The sequence below is a fragment of the Suillus fuscotomentosus genome (genome assembly GCF_016647785.1).
Source record: "Suillus fuscotomentosus strain FC203 chromosome Unknown F5891scaffold_41, whole genome shotgun sequence".
Classification (NCBI taxonomy): domain Eukaryota; kingdom Fungi; phylum Basidiomycota; class Agaricomycetes; order Boletales; family Suillaceae; genus Suillus; species Suillus fuscotomentosus.
This window is the reverse complement of record NW_024539553.1, coordinates 1-19,656: the sequence shown is the minus strand read 5'-3', so window position 1 is coordinate 19,656 and position 19,656 is coordinate 1. Positions and strand designations below refer to the sequence as shown.

General features: G+C 49.1%; 10 protein-coding genes across 10 annotated transcripts; 4 read left to right on the top strand and 6 right to left on the bottom strand.

The window, feature by feature from the left end:
• The first annotated feature begins 637 nt into the window (after positions 1 to 637).
• On the top strand, positions 638 to 1,998 carry F5891DRAFT_487074 (uncharacterized protein). Its single transcript, XM_041372007.1, has 6 exons — positions 638 to 883; positions 934 to 951; positions 1,008 to 1,088; positions 1,144 to 1,338; positions 1,393 to 1,798; positions 1,895 to 1,998. The coding sequence occupies exons 2-5, from the start codon at positions 946 to 948 to the stop codon at positions 1,714 to 1,716; spliced, it is 606 nt and encodes a 201-aa protein (XP_041223682.1). The 5' UTR covers positions 638 to 883; positions 934 to 945; the 3' UTR covers positions 1,717 to 1,798; positions 1,895 to 1,998.
• Positions 1,999 to 2,587: 589 nt separating this feature from the next.
• On the bottom strand, positions 2,588 to 3,782 carry F5891DRAFT_955850 (Alpha/Beta hydrolase protein; the record flags this gene model as incomplete). The annotated part of the gene is made up of 5 exons (XM_041375365.1): positions 2,588 to 2,988; positions 3,036 to 3,124; positions 3,178 to 3,340; positions 3,397 to 3,456; positions 3,503 to 3,782. The coding sequence occupies 5 exons, from the start codon at positions 3,780 to 3,782 to the stop codon at positions 2,588 to 2,590; spliced, it is 993 nt and encodes a 330-aa protein (XP_041223681.1).
• An 805-nt stretch (positions 3,783 to 4,587) lies between these two features.
• Positions 4,588 to 6,037, bottom strand: F5891DRAFT_955901 (citrate lyase beta subunit; the record flags this gene model as incomplete). The annotated part of the gene is made up of 10 exons (XM_041375368.1): positions 4,588 to 4,647; positions 4,698 to 4,822; positions 4,871 to 4,931; positions 4,989 to 5,066; positions 5,114 to 5,223; positions 5,274 to 5,289; positions 5,343 to 5,573; positions 5,631 to 5,726; positions 5,778 to 5,917; positions 5,971 to 6,037. 10 exons carry the CDS (start codon positions 6,035 to 6,037, stop codon positions 4,588 to 4,590), a joined length of 984 nt encoding a protein of 327 aa, XP_041223680.1.
• Positions 6,038 to 6,235: 198 nt separating this feature from the next.
• On the bottom strand, positions 6,236 to 9,145 carry F5891DRAFT_1044485 (CwfJ C-terminus 1-domain-containing protein-like protein). Its single transcript, XM_041362189.1, has 8 exons — positions 8,875 to 9,145; positions 8,487 to 8,822; positions 7,625 to 8,434; positions 7,406 to 7,576; positions 7,258 to 7,348; positions 6,989 to 7,203; positions 6,542 to 6,939; positions 6,236 to 6,484 (listed from the first exon to the last, which is right to left on the bottom strand). The coding sequence occupies exons 1-8, from the start codon at positions 9,076 to 9,078 to the stop codon at positions 6,325 to 6,327; spliced, it is 2,385 nt and encodes a 794-aa protein (XP_041223679.1). The 5' UTR covers positions 9,079 to 9,145; the 3' UTR covers positions 6,236 to 6,324.
• Positions 9,146 to 9,253: 108 nt separating this feature from the next.
• Positions 9,254 to 13,113, top strand: F5891DRAFT_955978 (pre-mRNA splicing factor; the record flags this gene model as incomplete). The annotated part of the gene is made up of 10 exons (XM_041375375.1): positions 9,254 to 9,398; positions 9,453 to 10,634; positions 10,687 to 11,134; positions 11,174 to 11,292; positions 11,345 to 11,478; positions 11,528 to 11,818; positions 11,877 to 12,254; positions 12,312 to 12,653; positions 12,710 to 12,971; positions 13,007 to 13,113. The coding sequence occupies 10 exons, from the start codon at positions 9,254 to 9,256 to the stop codon at positions 13,111 to 13,113; spliced, it is 3,408 nt and encodes a 1,135-aa protein (XP_041223678.1).
• A 299-nt stretch (positions 13,114 to 13,412) lies between these two features.
• On the top strand, positions 13,413 to 14,368 carry F5891DRAFT_1148470 (OSCP, subunit 5 of the stator stalk of mitochondrial F1F0 ATP synthase). Its single transcript, XM_041365072.1, has 3 exons — positions 13,413 to 14,032; positions 14,084 to 14,186; positions 14,236 to 14,368. Exons 1-3 carry the CDS (start codon positions 13,514 to 13,516, stop codon positions 14,244 to 14,246), a joined length of 633 nt encoding a protein of 210 aa, XP_041223677.1. The 5' UTR covers positions 13,413 to 13,513; the 3' UTR covers positions 14,247 to 14,368.
• A 123-nt stretch (positions 14,369 to 14,491) lies between these two features.
• F5891DRAFT_1044480 (uncharacterized protein) lies at positions 14,492 to 14,887 on the bottom strand. Its single transcript, XM_041362188.1, has 2 exons — positions 14,693 to 14,887; positions 14,492 to 14,628 (listed from the first exon to the last, which is right to left on the bottom strand). Exons 1-2 carry the CDS (start codon positions 14,845 to 14,847, stop codon positions 14,514 to 14,516), a joined length of 270 nt encoding a protein of 89 aa, XP_041223676.1. The 5' UTR covers positions 14,848 to 14,887; the 3' UTR covers positions 14,492 to 14,513.
• Positions 14,888 to 14,953: 66 nt separating this feature from the next.
• On the bottom strand, positions 14,954 to 15,698 carry F5891DRAFT_1044476 (DUF427-domain-containing protein). Its single transcript, XM_041362187.1, has 5 exons — positions 15,548 to 15,698; positions 15,467 to 15,487; positions 15,344 to 15,400; positions 15,228 to 15,288; positions 14,954 to 15,174 (listed from the first exon to the last, which is right to left on the bottom strand). Exons 1-5 carry the CDS (start codon positions 15,670 to 15,672, stop codon positions 15,154 to 15,156), a joined length of 285 nt encoding a protein of 94 aa, XP_041223675.1. The 5' UTR covers positions 15,673 to 15,698; the 3' UTR covers positions 14,954 to 15,153.
• A 268-nt stretch (positions 15,699 to 15,966) lies between these two features.
• On the top strand, positions 15,967 to 17,624 carry F5891DRAFT_1044472 (mitochondrial NAD transporter). The gene is made up of 6 exons (XM_041362186.1): positions 15,967 to 16,112; positions 16,173 to 16,289; positions 16,356 to 16,669; positions 16,747 to 16,915; positions 16,964 to 17,261; positions 17,313 to 17,624. Exons 1-6 carry the CDS (start codon positions 16,070 to 16,072, stop codon positions 17,350 to 17,352), a joined length of 981 nt encoding a protein of 326 aa, XP_041223674.1. The 5' UTR covers positions 15,967 to 16,069; the 3' UTR covers positions 17,353 to 17,624.
• A 961-nt stretch (positions 17,625 to 18,585) lies between these two features.
• On the bottom strand, positions 18,586 to 19,656 carry F5891DRAFT_486767 (uncharacterized protein). The gene is made up of 2 exons (XM_041372006.1): positions 19,478 to 19,656; positions 18,586 to 19,426 (listed from the first exon to the last, which is right to left on the bottom strand). The coding sequence occupies exons 1-2, from the start codon at positions 19,629 to 19,631 to the stop codon at positions 18,699 to 18,701; spliced, it is 882 nt and encodes a 293-aa protein (XP_041223673.1). The 5' UTR covers positions 19,632 to 19,656; the 3' UTR covers positions 18,586 to 18,698.

Genomic DNA, 19,656 nt, shown 5'->3' with positions numbered 1-19,656 from the left:
ACCGAGTGCCAAGCATGTCTTCCTCTACCATCGAGACGCTAGACATCATGCCATGTCAGACGCTGCGAGGTCATACCGACTGGGTAAACAGTGTTGTACATCTGCATGCTCAACGACAAATCATCACATGCTCAACGGACCGCTCACTGCGACTATGGGACCTAGAAAGCGGCACACAGACAGGAGAGGACTGGCGAGATGAAGAGGATGAGGCAGGAGTGCGGTCCATGGCATTGTCTCCAAATAGCAAGACAATTGCAAGTGGATGCGATGACTGGAAAGTGATTGCTAGATGGTCAGGACACACTGATGTTGTAGGTGCATTGTGTTGGAGTGTAGACGGTAGCCAAGTGCTGAGTGGATCCTGGGATGGGTGGGCAAGAGTCTGGGATGTCGAGAGCGGCCAGACTGTCCTGACGATCAAAACCGGACACAAGTGGGTGCACGTGGTAACATACTCGCCCGATGCGATGAAACTCGCAACCGGTGACCGTGGAGAGGATGCAGTCAAAATTTGGGATGCCAAGACGGGCGAGCTGCTTGACAAACGAGATATCAAAATGTTTAGGAGCCTGGCATGGACGGCCAACGGAAAACTTATCTCCGGTTCATATAACCGGATTAGGATATTGGACAATGTCATCACCTTGAACGATTGCTTGTATGTGCATCCATCGATAAAACAGCGCGTCTATGGAATCTCGACACAAACCTCCCAGTCGGTCCACCCCTCCGACATGAGGATGCTGTGCTCTGCGCAGCCCTTTCCGCTGATGGAAAACTGCTAGTCACTGGTTGCAAAAACGGAAACGCGTATGTGTGGGACATTCAAGCCATCCTCAAAGAAGATGGCCTTGAAGACATCCTCCAACCTCTGTCTAATGTGAATTTCACGGTTCTTCAGTGAACACCATGCTAATCTCCCACTTGCAGGTCCCAGCTCGAATGAACGTACGTGACATCTTTCTTAATCTTTCTAACCAATTTACATAAGATCGTCGCTCTAGAGCAATGCTACTCGACGTCCACCTATCCAGGCCCGTCCAATACCGCCTGCCTTTTTCGATGGCGTACAAAATGGCCCCCAGGTGAGTCGTCTGCTTTTGTTTGATTAGTTCTTGTTCTGACTGTATGTATTCTCAGTCATCTCCAACACGTAGTACCCATCGTTCTCCCGCTCGCAGCACTCTGGCACCTCTTCTCAAACATTTTTCATCCCTTTTCCACCACTCTCACTCAAATGTTGATGAAGCAACCGATCTCCAGCAACGCCCAAGGTGGTCGATCCTCTCTCGTGGTCCTCGTATCGTCGAAGTGGCTGCAGTAAAGGACAGAGAGGTATACAACTTTGCGTGCACTTCCCATCGCCATTGTCTAATCATTTCTGTTCAGGTTATATTCACTGCTCCCCCACCGCCAGAAAAAACGCAGCAGCAGACCCAATCGCACGCCCAGGAATCATCTACGACACAGCCTGCTCCAGGTACTAATCCTACTACACCACGTCGCAGATACCCACTACCCGTCCGATTATTGGCTCATCTCGTGCTTTTTTGTTGCTGTGCATCACCTCAGCACGCTAATGAAAATGCACAACGAACACAGCAGCAAAGCCAAGTCCATGCCCAGGCGTCATCATTACAGACTCAGTCTACTGCCGCCTCGACATCCGCTCCTGCGACTATTCCTACCGCGCTAAGCGCAGCAAGCGCGTAGCCACGGCCCCTCCTATGGCGGACTCATTTCGTTTTCTCTTCTACTGTGCAACTCCCCCACACGCCGATGGACATTAATACTGGTACACTATTTCATGTTTGCTTCTAGTTCTTCAGTGGTCTAATCTCTTCATATCGTTTGGCAACTACGTACATCAATCATGATTCCTCGTCATGAGACTCGTGCAATGCATCGTTCGATAATGTCAACCGTTGCAAGAGAAAAAATCAGTTTTATGGTCTGTGACCCTACGTCGGACATAGCCCTATTCGAGTGCGGAGTGCTTGCTCTCGGCTTTCTATCGTAAGGTAAGAGGAACATTAAGACGATGACTAGCGCGGATGATGGTTCGTTGCCCTACACAAGCCATCCTCCGTCCAGATCTTCATTTCGCAACTCGATCTCGTCACCTAACTAGGAGAATAGTCAACGCAGGGAAGATTCGGCAAGAGATATTCTCATCAAAAGTAGCATGCTTTTGCTAACCGTCGTCTTCGATGAATGTTGTATACGGTAGCCTAATGCGCATCTGCCTCGAATCATGCCCGTAGTAACATCTTATCGGTCTCCTCTGGCACGTGTATCGCTGTTTCCAACTTTCAGCGCAGCGTTCATCCCAAAAATCTGACGCAGTGCTCTTGGCTCTTGGGTAAACCTTCACCTCTGCATCCACTCCTGATTCCACGCCATGCGCGATTTCTTAACTGCAGTTCACAGACATGTACGCAGACTGGACCTTGGAAAACAAACCATCTTTCCGAAAGACAATGACAAGGCTGTCTTATAATATAACTGCGGCCCTCGCATGTCTTCGCATTCAGTGTAATCGTACACAATTCACCACAATTCTCTGTAACATCCATATCAATACCTATGCCGCGTTGAAAGCATCTCCCACAGCCTTGATGGCGTCGTCAGCCTGCTGCTTCCCAACTTTCAGCGCGGCATCCATCCCAAGAATCTGATGCGATGCTCCTGGGTAAACCTTTGCCTCTACCTTCACCCCAAGCGACTTCAACTTCTCGCCATACGCAAGCCCTTCATCTCGCAGAATATCAAGTTCGCAGACGCTAACGAATGCAGGCGGGACCTTGGCAAGCAAAGCATCCGACGCGAAGATAGGCGAGTTGTCTGGCTCTGCCCAGGTCGCAGGGTCAGGAAGGTACATGTTGCGGAACCACATCATCCGCCCTTCGCACAGCCAAACGGTGTTCTGGCACTCTTTCCAAGACGGGTATCTCTCGTCGGTGACGGATGCCGTATTGTCAGTCACTGCAAGCTGGTGAGGGAGACGGACATGTGCAGTGCTCTGTGCTTACCAGGCACAATCAACAACTGGAAGATGATGGGGATGGGAGGCGTGAGTTCTTGCGCCTTGAGACATGCGATTGCAGCTAAATTGCCGCCGCTGACAAAAGTTATGTTTCATCATGGATTCACACGGGATGGGACGGTACGCACCTGGATGACCCTCCAACCGCGATTTTGTTCACATTCGCATTGAACTCTGCCTTCCCGTTGTAGTAAATGAATTTCAACGCATCAACCGTGTCCTCGACCGCTGCAGGATATGGGTCCTCAGGAGCCAAGCGATAGTCCAGAGCCACCGAAACGCAGTTGTTATCTTAAACGCAATTAGTAAACTCCAGTCCGACAACGGTCTTCACTGTCCGACCTCACCTTTGCATTGGCGGGATATGAATGAGTTCAAAGTATCGATACTCCCAAGCGTCCATCCACCTTAGGATTCTCAGCTGAGATCTGCCGAATAATCATAGACCGTTACCTCCATGGATATATAACAACACCGGCCACCCTTCTGCAGGAGGAGTTCCTTCAGGTATGAAAGCCCGAATCTTGCAGTTCTGCAGACTGATATCTTTGACAGCCCCGACTGTCCTAATAGGCGAGCCACCTGGGATGTAGGGTGCCTTCCTGATATCCGGATGCCAGGGGATCGTGTGCGGGGGCACGCGGTGGGCTAGATGGATATTATGGAACGCGACGTATTCAGGGTCGAGGCGGGGAAGAATGTCGGGGTGGATGGCGGAGGGAAGGTCTGACATGGTGCTGGTAGGACTCAGGATGATAAGGTGCAATCAAGCAAGGTAGTTCCGTGAAGCCAGTACTTGAATATCGCATTCTCGGTGATGACACTTATGACGAGGACACATGACCTGAGATATAATTGGCCAAGATAAGAGTTTCTAGGTGGGAATTAGAGATACACCAAAGGTCTACTCGCATTTGATCTTGTTTACTAACCATCGGAAGACCGTTCCTTCTTTATGGATTTTCGGTCACATGTCGCAGCTCCAGAGCATGATTGATTAGGTTGCCACCTAAGTAAGATCAAATTACGAGCAGTGGCAGAAAAATAGGAAGTTTGTAGAACCGGCATTCATGTTCCCTCACAAAAAGCAGTCTAAGAAAAAGAGGAGTGATAACTTGAGTCTGATGTCGCCAAGTTAAACTCGACAGAAAGTTGGTCCAGGTCGCTTTCCAAGAACTTCACCATCACAACTGCGTTGATGCAGTATGGGAGCATATCAGCTCTCGTGTGTGATCCATAATTGGAAGAGAGGAAAACGGTATTTTCTGCGGGTTACAATGTTGTCTGTTGCACACGAGTCATCAGTGCCGTCGTTGAGGTTGATCAAAATGTGAGCGTATTACCCCAAAGATACAATCAATAGACGGATCATGATGAGGGGAGCGAAGAATTCTAGGAGGCTAGAAAGCTTGCCGATCTGTGCGACGATTTTTCCAAAGACTACTGCCGGTGTTTTGCAGGGTGCTTACTGGCTGATTGAGCAAGATGCTGAACAACATACCATTCACTGCACCTGAACACGATACATTATTTTGCAATTAACCTACACCAGGAATCTCCAAGCCAGCTGCCTTAGCGACTCGAATAATATTCTCAGCCTGGCCAATGTATCAGACACTTTACTGAATAAGAAACCGTACGGACCCACCTGCTTCAACATCGGAGCGTCGATCATCTCCTTACCACCCCCCTCCATCTCTAGGCCAAAGGCGCCCTTTTGAGATGAATGTGCAACTTCCATTTGGTGGAGAATCTTTGCGGCGCGAAGAATTTCTACGCGAGGACGTCGGTCACAGTTAAATTTGGATGGAGATGACGCACCCTTCTCCGTAGGAACAAATGTCGAATGAATGGTATCAACTTGTGTGGGGTGGATAGCTTGCTAGAAACGATAGTCATGTTCAGTATGTGTCCCACTTCAAATCAAGACAGTATTTACCTTCCCGTTGAAACCAAGCCTCCGGCCATCTTCGCATTCGTCTTTTAGATAATTAAGGTCTTTGTAGTTGACACAGACCTATGATGCTCGACTTTAGTTCAAACATGGCAGTGGAATCCACGGACCATATCTATGGCATCCAATCCGAAAGCCTTGGCAGCAGTTGCAATCTGGGAACGTACATATAGAAGCTCAAGCCTCGAAGGCGTCCGCACCACCGAAGTATCAGCACAATCTGTATCCAAATAAGCTTTCCACTTGTGCCCGAGTAGAAAAGCACTATACAGTCTTCTGCTGCAAACTACAGACATATTCCATCAACTAACTAGGAACACTGATAAAGAAGAAACATACGAGTAGAGCGCCCAACTTCCCACCAACATCTGGGCCATACTCCGAAGCCCAAGAAGCAATCTCCCCGAGATTCCATGCGCTGCGGGCGCTTTCGACACTCGCAATGATTCGTATGGGGAATGACGTGGAGGTTCTGGCCCGTGAAATTCGAACGGCTCGCGAGACGTGATGAAGGTCGCGGGCGGAGTGGATCTTGGGCAGTACGAGTGTTCGGACGAAAGGTGACTTGAGCTAGGTGACAGGCAAAACTTGAGTAAGATATGCATGACGGGGATATCGAACACCTACGATTTCGGATATATCGTTCTCAAAAAAAGGCGTAGTAATGTCATTTAGGCGGACAGCGATACGCTCGGGGTGCGGAAGCTTGTGCTCTGGTGTGCGCTATCCAAGCGTCAGGCCCAAGATACGGAGAATACGAATGTGCCCACGTACGCTTAGGAACGTACTCAGCCGTTGTCTTGCACTGTCCTTGTCGTGAAGAGAAGGCGGTACGCTGTCCTCGAGGTCGTATATGATGATGTCGGATGGTGTGCTCAAAGACTTGTCCAGCATCCGGTCAGACGACGAGGGTACTGGTCATCATTCAGCTTGAAATCTAGGTCAGACGTGCACGTCTATAGCATACCGTATAGATATGACCGACGAAGCGCCTGGTCAGTCTTGCCATTACCAGCAGTACTCAGTGTACGCATGCACATAGAGCCATATCTCCGAGTCAGGCTCCCGCACACGGCTATACGCGTAGGTGATGCTAGTTCCATTAACAGCATCGACATCGCCACGTTCTGAGGCCTACTACAACAGCTTATTCGATGTTGGAGGTTCCGCCTGAGTAAAGTTGAACTTTAATGATCAGGGAGCAATCAGGGAGTATATCCGGTTCTGACTCATGTGACGACGAAATTCACAAGCATTTACTATATACGATATCAATGCAACACGGTGACAACAGAATAACGAACAAGGTCAACGAAATGAATCACGACTTCCCAATCAACCCTGTCCAATCAAACTTCTCATACATCTTCTTGAACCTCTGTATCCGATCCTTGTTATGCCGATAGTCAACCCTCCGTGGTCGCATCCACCGACGTGGATCAAGATCCAGCACATTCCCAATAATCTCTCCCGCAAAATATCTGCAAGTAAGCACCTTCAGCAACCAATCATCAAGCATGCAAAAAACAAAGACACACCCCGGAAAATCCCCACCACCTTTATCCCCTTCATCTAACGCCCCATCCTCCTCACCAGTCGCCGCAGACTCTCCTGTGCCCTCAATAACATGCCCGTACCCCTTCTCCCCTTTATAGTCAAACTGCACCATGAAATATGGAAGGTTCGGCACCATCGCGCGTCTGAACCCCCCAGGCCGCGCGGAAAAATCGATAACCTTCTTATGTGTCGACCACTCTGCTTCAGATGCGAGGATGCTCTCCTTGAAGTACGCTGGAATGTCGTCGTACTTGTCCCATGTGAGCGGTACACACTCGATGCAGGTATGCTTTTGCGGTTTGAGAGAGATGACAGTTTCGTAGAAGATGACTCCTTTGTCTTCTTCAGCGAACATGCGCATAACGCTTTTCATGAAATTCTATAGGATGTGTCAGTATGCTTGTATGTAGAAAGTGGTGGTTACGCACTCGCACTTCGTCCCAGACGTCATCATCAGCCTCCAGCATTGTAAGGTGATGTTGTATAGGTACGATGAGACAATGTCCGTCTAGAAGTTCCTCATTCAGCGTACAAGAGAGGTAGGCTTGTGTGCCCATCGCCACAACAGGTGCTTTTGGAGGGGAATCGTCTTCACCGTAGCAGAACTGGCATGTTGCGAGGGCTTTTTGAGTGCGTTTGTAGTCTGATCGGGAGAATTGTTCGGAATCAAGAACTAAGATAGAGGATGCAAACCTACCGTGAACAGCAAACTGTCGTTTCATTGCGTCGGTTCGCATCTTCTGCCGCCCAAGTCGTTCCGCATTATCGTCCATGTAGTCAAGATCATTCTGTAGATAGTATTATGAGTGTCAGGAGGAGCACAGAAGTTGTTAGAACTTCCGCACCTGAAACTTGCCATCTCCCATGATGGCCTTTGCGAATTGGGCATCCAAATTCTTTTGGTCTGCCATTCCCGCTCCAAATCGCTCCTGCCTAACCATTTCTCCCAGAGTGATCTCATCGTCATCAGCGTTATACCTGAGAAGTTCTCCCGTCTTCGCATCACGCGTTTCAAACTAACCAGCATATAGTCAGCGAGATGGTATTGAAGAATGCAAATTTACCTTCTCTTTCTTCCTCTTGTTACCGGGCCCCTTCTCTGAGTCATCCTTGCCATGACCAACATCATACATTCGTCCTCTGGCATCCAATGTCGGTAGCACTTCCACGTGCGTCCTGACTCCTCCCTCCTCACCATTCGCCCGTCTCACCTCTGCTTCGTACTCTTCTTCAAGTGTCTCAGCGTTCGGCGCATTCATCAATTTTGCACGCAGAACCTGAGCTTGTAACTTGTTCAGCGATGAAGGCGACATGGCACGACGTGTACTTGTTGACGCCATAGACGGTGTCATGACGTTCGGGATTGGCGTATGTGACTGTGCGAGTGGCGATGCAGCCTGCGATGGCAAACGTAAAGAATCGAGACGCCGGTTCGCAGGCGGATTGGTGGGGGATGGCGTGGATGGGGTACTTCCTGTTGGACCTGATCCAGGACGTCTGAAGGACGAGCTACGCGACGAAGCGCCGCTCGCACCAACATCAGTAAACATGAACCGTTTCTCCCCGCCAGTCTCCCGCCCTCGACCTCTCTCGTCCTTCCGTTCTGAACGCTTGCCTTGACGTTCGTCAAGGATGCGCCGTTCTTCTTTGGCTTCTTCAAATGCTTGCAGCGTACCAAAACGTTCGAGCGCAACTTCTTCGATGGGTTTGTTTTCCTCTTCTGCGGTCTCGTATACGCGCCGAAGACGCATCATGCGCCAATTAGAGCCTGGGCCACCAGGGGTTGTGACCTTTGGAGGTGGGGGAGGTACATCATTATCGATTGAACGTCCAGTACGGATGTCTTGGTTGAGTTCTTTAGAACTGATTTTGATCTGGAAGTATATTTTCGGCTTATGTATGAAGACTGAAGGAGTGGTACTGTACCTTGTCAGGATCAGCTTTGTCAGGTCGTGGTGGTCGCTTGCGTTCGGTGCCAAGAGAAGAAAAGAAGTCGACGCCTCCGGCAGGTATGCGTTGGCTCGAAGAGGATTCGCCGTAGTCCTCTGTAAAAGTCTCGTCTCCTGTGGGTAACCCCTGGGCAGATGGCCTCGACAAATTCAAAGGTTCTGCAATACCACCAGATGGCATGAGCATCCATTCGTCACGTTGTAGTCTCGTTTCCGTTGTCAAATTAGGTGGCAGCGACGGGTCTGCCTCTCCGGCAGTTGCATGACTCGTGATCTTCAGGCTCTCTGCAGTTGGAATATCCGTTGCGAGAAGCTGATGAGCAAAACATGTCAGCGCCACGTAGGCAAGACAAATACGTACTCACCCGTTCTCCGTCGTTGTCGATGTTCTTCTCGACCCACATATCGTCTTCGTTGGCGTCATCGTCCGTGATGTTGACCTCTTCTGTGTGAGACTTGCGTTTGTGGGATTTGTGCTCGGACTTGTGTTTTTTCTTGCTTTTGTGATCATCCTTGTCTCTACTACGTTTATGCTTGGAAGTTGAGTGTCGTTCGCGGCCGTCTCCCATCTTGTTCGATGTCGAGCACGGTGACGACACTTCGGACGAGTCTACAGATCAACAAGATACCAAATTTGGTAATTTTGTGGCGAAAGCGTTTAAGCACGAATTGACATATTTAGTAGTGTGACATTGTCGTGGCTTCATATATGTAACAGCTAAACCTTGTCACATCTAGAGCCTTATGTCGAGCGACCTTCACCGTTTCATCAGCGATAACTGTGTTAGGGTAACGTCCGTTCCCCCCGCCATATACACCTCACCTGATATCGCTTTACAGCTTTTTGGTCTTGCAGACCGGAGTATCATCGACTTCGTACAGGCTTCGGGTATGACCCATTCCATATGTTTCCACTTGTCATTACTCAAATGTTGTCTTCTAGCATCGACATCAAAAACGCCAGACGCTCTCTTCTCCTCTCTCACTGCTTCTGGCCTTCCAAACACACCCGATGCACATGTATTCATCAACGAGCTCTTCTCTCGCGTCCCTAGGAAAAGCAAACACAAGTCTTCAGCAGACCATACCCGGAAGCAAGCTGAGAAGGAGGCGAAGGCACTGAATGCCCGCAGGTTTGAGTTTTTGCTTGAAGATGAGGCTACCCCTGGTGTTTCGGAGCTGAAGGGGAAGCGGAAGGAGGGAAGTAGCAGCAAGGAGAAGCACAAGGAGGACAGAGGAAGCGGTAAGGAGAAGCGTGACCGGCATCTGAGGAAGAGAGAGCACGATAGCAGAGAATGGGAAAGCGATGAGGAAGAGAAGTATCGGAAGCGACGGAGACCAGACGATGTTGAAACCAATGCGGATGAAGAAGCAATGGACATTCCAGAGGATGAGGATGAAAGAAAAGAACGAGAGCGAGTACAGGATATGAAGGAACGAGATGCGTTTGCTGAGCGGGTGCGTGAAAAAGACCGGGAAAAGACAAAAAAGGTCGTCGAGGATCGCTCCTCTCGTAATGCAGGTGCGGCGGCCGAGGCTGCACAACGTCGACAACTTGCAGATGACGCTGAAGCACGGACGCATGCACTTCCTTCACTGCGGTTGCATTCTCGGCAGGAATACCTAACCAAACGTGAGGTGCAGCAAATTGAGCTCCTGAGGAAGGAGATCGCGGACGAGGAGGCCTATTTCCATGGAATGAAGGTCACGAAGCAGGAGCAGGAGGACTTGGAGCGTAAGAAAGAGATTCTGCGGCTTGTCGAGGAGCGTCTCAAGATCAACGACAAGTGGGATGGTTACATGCTACCTGAAGACTACATTACGGAGCAGGGCAAAATCGACAAGGAGAAAAAGCAGAATGCACTTTACAAGCGATACGAAGAGGCCAAACCCAAGGATGACCAGTTTGTCACAGATGTCGACCAGTGGGAGGCTAGTCAAACGCTGCACAGCACATTTCGGACGGGCGCTATGGACAAAAGGGAGGTCCCCGACGATTACGAGTACGTGTTTGATGAGAGCCAGACCATTAAGTTCGTCATGGACCAGACGCTCAAGGGGGAGGGAATGATGAGTGCCAAGGACAAACTCTTGCACCAACAAATTCAAGAGGCTGAAAAACGAGGTTAGTACATAACTTCCCTCTCTGGTAATGGTATCTGACGGCTTTAATCCAGCGCAAACCATCGATGAAACTCGCAAATCTCTGCCAATATACACATACCGAGAACCACTGCTGGAGGCCATTAAGGAACATCAGGTGCTTATTGTCGTCGCCGAGACCGGCTCAGGCAAGACAACTCAACTTCCGCAGTACCTGCACGAAGCCGGGTACACAGCCAATGGACAGAAAGTGGGTTGCACACAACCTCGTCGTGTGGCTGCAATGTCCGTAGCGGCGCGCGTTGCTGAGGAGATGGGTACCAAAGTTGGGTACGAAGTAGGCTATTCCATCCGGTTTGAGGACTGCACGAGCGACAAGACAGTGCTCAAGTACATGACGGACGGAATGCTCCTTCGAGAGTTTCTGACTGAACCAGACTTAGCCGGATATGCAGCACTGATTATTGACGAGGCACACGAGCGGACTCTGAGTACGGACATTCTTTTTGCTCTCGTCAAGGTGTGTGGTGCTACTTCTCACGGTTTGCTTTAGGTTCTGAGGGGCTCTGTTTGTCAGGATATTGCAAGATTCAGGCCTGAGCTGAGATTGTTGATCTCGAGCGCGACCATGGATGCTGAGAAGTTCAGCGAGTACTTTGACAATGCACCGGTATTTTATGGTGGGTAGCTATAGTTTGCAGATGACAAATGTAATACTAATGTTGTTCGCAGTCCCTGGGCGTCGATACCCGGTCGACATTCATTACACGCCACAGCCAGAGGCCAATTACCTGCACGCAGCCATCACTACCGTCTTCCAGATCCATACAACACAGCCCAAAGGCGACATCCTTGTGTTCTTTACGGTGCGTGCCAGATCCTCATTACTGCATCGTCCTGCTCACTCTTATGCAGGGCCAAGACGAAATCGAAGCAGCTCAAGAAAATCTGCAGGAGACGGCTCGGGCGCTCGGGAACAAGATCGCCGAGTTAATCATCTGTCCAATTTACGCCAACTTGCCCAGCGATATGCAAGCCAAGATCTTTGAACCAACGCCGGATGGCGCAAGAAAGGTCGTGCTCGCTACAAACATCGCAGAGACGTCAATCACTATCGAAGGTGTGGTCTTCGTTATCGATCCTGGGTTTGTCAAGCAAAACTCGTATAATCCTCGTACTGGCATGTCTTCCTTGATCGTGGTTCCGGTAAGTGATGACGCTGTATTATCTTTGTGCTTACAACTCATTTCACTGTGCGTCCCAGTGTTCTCGTGCATCAGCCAACCAAAGAGCAGGCCGTGCAGGTCGCGTGGGGCCCGGCAAAGCCTTCCGACTATACACGAAATGGGCGTTTGCAAACGAGCTCGAGGAGAATACCGTACCTGAAATTCAACGCACGAACCTTGGAATGACTGTCCTGTTACTGAAATCACTCGGAATTAACAACTTCATGGACTTTGAGTTTATGGACCCACCTCCGGGAGAGACGCTTATCAGGGCACTAGAGCTGCTCTATGCTCTGGGGGCATTGAACGATCGTGGGGAGCTGACGAAACTGGGTCGACGGATGGCAGAGTTCCCTGTTGATCCCATGTTATCTAAAGCCATCATTTCTAGCGAAAAGTACTCGTGTACTGACGAGGTATGGGCTTCCATATCTTGAAATAACATGTTGATGCTGACGCTATCCCATCACCAGGTATTGACCATTATAGCGATGCTCTCTGAATCCTCGTCGCTGTTTTATCGTCCCAAAGATAAAAAAATGCATGCAGACCAAGCACGTCAAAATTTCGTTCGCACAGGAGGAGATCACTTCACATTGCTCAACGTCTGGGAGCAATGGGCCGATACGAATTATTCGCAACAGTTCTGCTACGAGCAATTTTTGCAGTTCAAGAGTCTTAGTCGGGCGCGGGATATCCGGGATCAACTTGCTGGGCTTTGTGAACGTGTTGAAGTCGTTATTCAGAGTAATCCGAACGCAAACGACGTCAGCCCTGTGCAGAAAGCTATCACGTCGGGGTACTTTTACAATACTGTAAGTCGAATAATTCGTAGTCGACGCATGAAAGTATACTCATGCAACATTCTCAGGCCCAACTCCAGAAGAGCGGCGACTCTTACCGGACGCTGAAGACGCATCACACCGTATATATCCACCCCTCATCAAGTCTTTTCCAACACCAACCGCCCGTCAAAACGGTGCTATATTATGAGCTTGTTATGACCTCAAAATCATACATGAGGCAAGTCCTTTTTTCGACAAACCATATGCATCTAATCGCTTTGCTCCCCATCAGACAAATCATGGAAATCAAGCCGTCATGGCTAATGGAAGGCAAGTACTATCATTCGAGTTGTCTCCCTCATAATGTTAATGACACCTTTCAGTCGCTCCTCATTATTTCAAGGCTGCAGACCTGGAACAGCTGACCACTGGTGATAAGAAGTTGCCCAATGCAAAAGCGGTTGGTTCGTCGGGGGCAGCTGCTTCATGACGTGCTCCCTTTCGGTAGTGGTCCATGCTGAACTACATTTGGTATTCCCTCATCATGATTCGTATGTGCTCGATAGTAGTAATTTTGCATCGGAGTTGTGGGTGTATTGCCCAGGATCACTTGGCTTGTGGTCTGCATACACTATCGACTTCGTGCATTCCCACCATGCCGCTGACCCACCCTCACTCTCAACCGATTCCTTCTGAACTTACGAATATAAGTTAGGTTAGCTTTAGAATAAGAATAATTTAGGCTATGCATTGAAAGTGTTCTCGACACCTTCAGTGTTTCCTCTGTAGAATCGTTTGATCAGCGGAGACGCCGGGTTGAGCTTTTCATTTCAAAGCCCGCACTTTCCCGATACTTACAACCTCGGAGAAACACATCACCAACACCTACCATGTTGTGCTCCTCGTTCCGCTCAGCAACCGCCTCCCTGGGTCTGGGACGGCGAGCAGTTTCTACAATTGCTCAAAAGTACTCCAAAGCTGTTTATTCGGCTGCTCTTTCGAAATCACCGCAAACGCTCACCAAGGTCCAGTCGGAATTGAACGCCATCTCTAGTGTCATCAAGGAGGTGCCCGACCTCCAAGCGTTCGTCAGCAACCCAACGCTATCTGCCAAGGATCGCTCTGCGGGCCTCGCTGTCATATATTCTCGTGCAGAAGGCTCCAAGAAGGAGCCTGTCTCTGACATAACAAAAAACTTGTTCGGTGTCCTGTCGGAGAATGGTAGACTCGGAGAGACGCAAGGTGTTATCGAGGGGTTCAATGAGCTGGTTGCAAAGTACAAGGGAGAACTGGAAGTTGTTGTCACGTCTGCTACTCCTCTACCCAGGGATTTGTCCTCCCGGTTGGAGACTATCCTCAAGCAGTCTCAGACAGCTCAGCAGGCAAAGTCGCTGAAAATCTCCAACAAGGTACTTCAATTTTGTTCATAACCTTTTCAAGTCAGTTTTAACGAGTTTTAGGTGAACCCGTCAGTCCTCGGCGGTATTGTAGTGGACTTCGGCGACAAGAGCATTGACCTCAGTGTCTCGTCGCGTGTCAACAAGCTCAACAATGTTCTGCAGCGTGAGTTTCCCTTGTCTCTACATAGTTCAATGGCTGATTCCTTGCACAGAATCCGTATAGACACGCATCTCATAGAGGAGATTGCCGGTGGCCGGGATTCCCCAACCTCACAAAGAAAAGGAAAGCTTAGTCGAGTATTTCTGTTCTTACCCAGCCAATACAATCGCGCTTTAGAAAACATGCCCCTCGCAAAGCTGGTATTGAAATCTTTGCTGGACATCGATAGTATGAGGTTGACGTGCTCGAGTAACTGATCTACATGCAACGGATCCAAATGTCTTTGGTTGTCTCTGATCCCCGAGTGAACTCAAGTCGCAAGATAATTTACTACAGGGTTTTCTCAATAACGAAATTTTCCAGTGACGCGCTACCTACCATAGTGGCTTCTGTATTTGCTCCCCCATCAGCCTCAGGGCTGAGTTCCGCAGCAACAGTCATGAACCTAAGTAAACATGATAAGCCCCATCAATCAAGATGTCACGGTACAGTTCAAAATCAGGACTTACTGTGCAGCATGTGTACCAGCCAGAACTCTCATGGCGTCCAAGTCTGTCTGAAGTTGTTCAAAGAGGTCTGCTGTTTGCCCGACAGCGCGTGACATGTTCTTCAGACTAGCTGCGAGTTGGCTATATAGCCTGTCTTTCGCCTGAGTTGCATTCATGAACGCAAGCGAGATCTGACACTCTAAGCCGCTAATGGTGGTCGAAAGAGCTCACGTGACAGGTAAGGAGACCGCTTATGCAAGCGTACGCCGTAGATGGATGGCGGCCAAATATTCATTCATTCGCGAATTTAAACAGACGCAGGTACCTTCAGTTAGGCCTCCAGCAGCTCCCTATGATACTTCGGCTGTCAGGGCCCTCCAAAGCGCCTCTTGACTTAGGGTAGACTTTTGATTCTTCGAGTCTGTATAATTACATGGATACAAATATGCAGCACTTTCTGTGAAAAATGATTTCTTTCCCTTTCACTCAATAGTTACTTTATTCTGAAGCCAAGCCATAACGTTAGAGCGGAAGAACCCCATGAAGATAGCCTTGCCTTGTAGAACGCAACATGATCCTTGATATGCGATGCTTTGGTTTTTGGATCCGCGTAGTACCTTTGGATGATAACTTAGCAGACCAGTCCGGCCTGGCAGATACACTTCAATTTACCATGCGATATCTTTCACATTGTCACCATGAATCTGTGCAGAATAGTATGACGCTGTCCTTCAGGAAGATTCCGTCAAAACAAGTTCAGCGCTGAGCAACAGTCGACGGACCCGGGATGCTCACCCTTTCCAAGCACACTCAGTGCTGACTCGGAGCACTTGAAGTTAAATGTGCATCAACATTATATCAACGATACTGCCTTACCTTGTATCTGAGGAAGCGAGGAGTGATTTATTGACAGACTCAGGGGGGAAGTAATAGTTGCCTTCCACCATGACAGGGTTTGAGTGCTCGGCAAGTATTTCGTCTCTGTAAGTTGCTTTTACCATGATTTAAAATTTAACGTTTATGGGCGCTGTGATTAAGTTGTGTTAGCCTGAGATAGTGTTTAAGTTGGGCCAGCTGCTAGTGATACGGCACCCTCACCGTGTCAATGGCGCAGGCACTTACATGCCAGGTAGTTCCAACCTATACTTATCAGTATATACAAGATCCGGACCAGTATTGTTGTAAGTAGCTGCTGTGCCGTGGAGTAGCAAGATCAAAGTCGGAATTTGGTGTCGTTTGGACAAGGCCGCCAGTTAGTAGATGACTCGGCAAAATCCGGGTGTGCAAGGTGTCGGCTCATAGTTGGGTTGGTCAGACTCCTCCCTTCGGTATATATATTGACCACGCCAGCATAAAGTCTAACAGCGCTTCGAGCGACCCCCTTTGTGGGGAAGAGATATGCAGACGCGAAAAGCAAAATGGACCGCAAACAGCATGATCGGTGCGCTATAACTACTGCATACGCTCCATTTTCTGAATAATATCGGCTTTCCGCATACAGCTGGTGCTGGAGGTGGTCTGGTTGCCAGCATCGCGACCTGTCCGCTCGACGTCATCAAGACCAAGTTACAAGCGCAACGTACAGTCCAAGGGCAGCAGGGTTATCAAGGGGTCCTCGGTATGTTCTCCGGTCCCTTCATCTCCGTTCTCATCTCCCTTATCATACCTGACACCCCCCCTGCAGACATCGTGAAAACAACCCTCAAACATGATGGAATACGCGGCATGTATCGTGGTCTTGGCCCCACAATCTTGGGGTATCTTCCAACAATGGCTATCTACTTTGCGATATATGACGGGATTAAGACGCGCTTCGGAGAACCTCCGCTGGGCCAAGTGCCGAAACATGACCGAGTATACCCTGCTGCACAAACTAAGGGCTACCAGCCCGTGATGCGCGACCACCCGTGGACCCTCCACATCCTTTCCGCCATGATCGCCGGTGCTGCGAGCACAACCTGTACCAATCCACTATGGGTCATCAAAACACGTTTCATGGTATGAGTTTTAGTTCAATATCAACTTCCTACAACCCAATTTACGAACTTGCCAACCCTGGCTCATGCGTGCGATAGACACAATCAAGACGAGAAGTTAGATACCGACATACCTTCGATGCAGCTTTCGCAATATACCGCACGGAGGGCATCCGCGCGTTCTACCGTGGGCTCCTACCCAGCCTTTTAGGAATATTTCATGTAGCCGTCCAGTTTCCCCTATATGAAAAGCTCAAGATATGGGCCCGTGAGTAGCAGTTACCTATTCTGCATCACAATTTTGAAAGAAATGCAGAGGGTGACTCCGATGAGCCGCTACGGAGCGACACAATATTGCTATGTTCTGGCATAGCGAAGATGGCTGCATCCATTGCAACGTATCCACACGAGGTTGTACGCACACGGCTGCAGACGCTCCGATTACCAATAGCTGAGGATGCATCTTCGGACGGCATGGTGAAAACACATGCACGCCGCGGAATCATTTACATAACACGCAAGATTATTCAGAAAGAGGGCTGGACGGGTCTTTACAAAGGTCTTTCAGTCACCCTGTTCCGAACGGTGCCAAATAGTGCCGTTACACTTTTAACGTGCGTTAAAGACCGTAGCATAACCTCACTCTCCGTTGACATAATTGCCAGATATGAACTGCTCATGCGTCACCTTACGGTTCAACAATGAGATATAATTGCACCTATTGCGCAATTGTATATCGGCATTCATCTGCCTCAACCTAAGAGGAAACCGCTTTTTTGAATACGATGAGTTCAAGACTGCATTTAGAAAGACCTTTTCATGTATAGATTTATAACTCAGTGTATAATATCAATATCATCGTGAGCGCATTCCTTTTACCTCGGGTATCATTCGCCTTCCTTTGCTCCGTTCCTTCTGTTGCAGTAATATCTGTGCTATAATCGACGTTGTAATTGGCCGGGGCCACATAGCTTTGCTTGGCGTCCTCCCACTTGAAGATGCGACCATGACATTCTCATACTTTGCCAGCGGACAGTGTGTGTGTTCAATCAGGATTAGGTTCAAGTTCCACAATAAATAGAATGATGCGCCTCTTTCCCTTTCGTTAAGCGAGGGTTCCATTTCAGACGCACCCTTTATCCGGTGTGTGTATGTGAAGAGAGCGATGTAAACGTACACCCTTGCTGTTCTAACCGGGTATTTCCCGAAAAAGAGAACTTGTATGACTGAGAGCACCAATACCAAAGAAATAAAAGCCATACCCCGATCCAGTCCAAATCAAGGAGACGTCCGTCTCCCTTCCGTATAAGATCCAGACCGATCAGACTGTATACGCGATGTTTGTGATCGTTTCATCATCATCATTATTAAAGGAGAATCTGCCTAGTCATATGGTAACCCAGATGGCATATATGGTCAACAAGGTTTTGGCACGAGCAAAAAAAGAAAAATGAGGACTGTAAAGATGTATGAGAAAGCGTTCGAAAAATCCAAGTGTGCGTCCGTCCTCCCTGAGTAAGGAGCGTCCGTCCCAGCTGGCATGGTCCACATGCATGCCGAAAATTGATTGTTGGAAAGAGCGTAAGCAGTTTGAAGATGAGAGGGCATGTGATTCGTGGGCGGCATACGGGCAGGGGTGGGAAGACGTGACCCGTCAAGTATATGCAATCACAGCTGTGGGTTGCAATATATGGGTGCAAGGAGTGGCAGGATGGTGTCCGTGGGGAAAATACAGGGCAAGTGCTGGGAGTAGGAGCAGGGTAGGGAGTAGGAGTCCGAACGAAAAGTCTAGTGCGACTACCACAAATTACCGAGGACCACGATAACAACGGATGTATGGTAAAAAGCAGCCTTGCAATGAAGGAAAAAGGTGCGGTGGAATGGAAAAGCGAAGGCTACAGAAGTGGTGTGATGCGGGTTAGAAAGTGCGAACTAAACGGCGATGAAGGTGGGACAACAATATGAGGGCTGCGAAAGGTATCCGAAAAAATATACAATCAACGTTGAGAGGTCGAAAGTGAAATAAAGTAAAGTAAAGCGCACAAAAAATCCTAGTGATCTTGCACTGTATCACCAGTCTCACTTAGAGTTTCCACTTTAACTCCCCGTGATGAACTGACACTTCGTATGTCTCGTCCTTCTTCTGCTAATTCACGACTCATGATCGCATCATCTCTGTGGTCCTCGGCCTCCTCAACAGTGGGCCCTGCAAAATCAGGTTTGCGCAATGCTTTCCTAAATGCATCCGCCATGATGGCTGCATCGGCTCCTGAAAATGGACCGGTGTCGCCTGCAGAGTGGGCCCGTGAGATATCGGATGCACCATCCGGAGATACGATCGATGCAGGCCGATGCTGTTCTGATGATGTCCGGCCAGCCACCGCACCTGCTATCCCAGCCCCCAACAACGGTAGTTGAGGAGAGTTGGAGTTCTGGGCATTGGCCATCATCGGAGACGAGGAACCTATGGACCCTCGATTCGAGAGCTGTCCACGTCTTCGTAGACGGCGCACGATTAACCAAATCAAGACACCGCCAGCTACGATGGCGAGAAATCCGAGTACCACGATGACTGCTATTGCCCAATGAGGAAAAGGTGGACTTGAGTTGTTTGACTGAACATTTCCCGATGGAAGCGACGATGTCCCAGATGCATGTGATAAAGACGCTGATGACAGAGCAGCCGCAGATGACGATGCGGCGGCGGCAGATGACGACGCGGCGGCAGCAGATGACGACGATTGCATAGACGAAACAACAGCATCTGCATATGTAGTTTCTTCACGAACATGTTAGTTGGGACATAATAGATTGTGCGACACAGACGCACGAATAGCCAGGAACGTTGGATTTGTGGTGTAAGTGCCATTGTCCAGACCATTCTGATTGGTCACTACCCAATAAAATGGGTATGAGAAATTCTGCCCTGGCGTCCATGAAGTGCCTTTGCTTCCGAACCAAGTATCATTCACTTCTGCATTCATTTCGCCTGCACTAGTGGTCGGATTT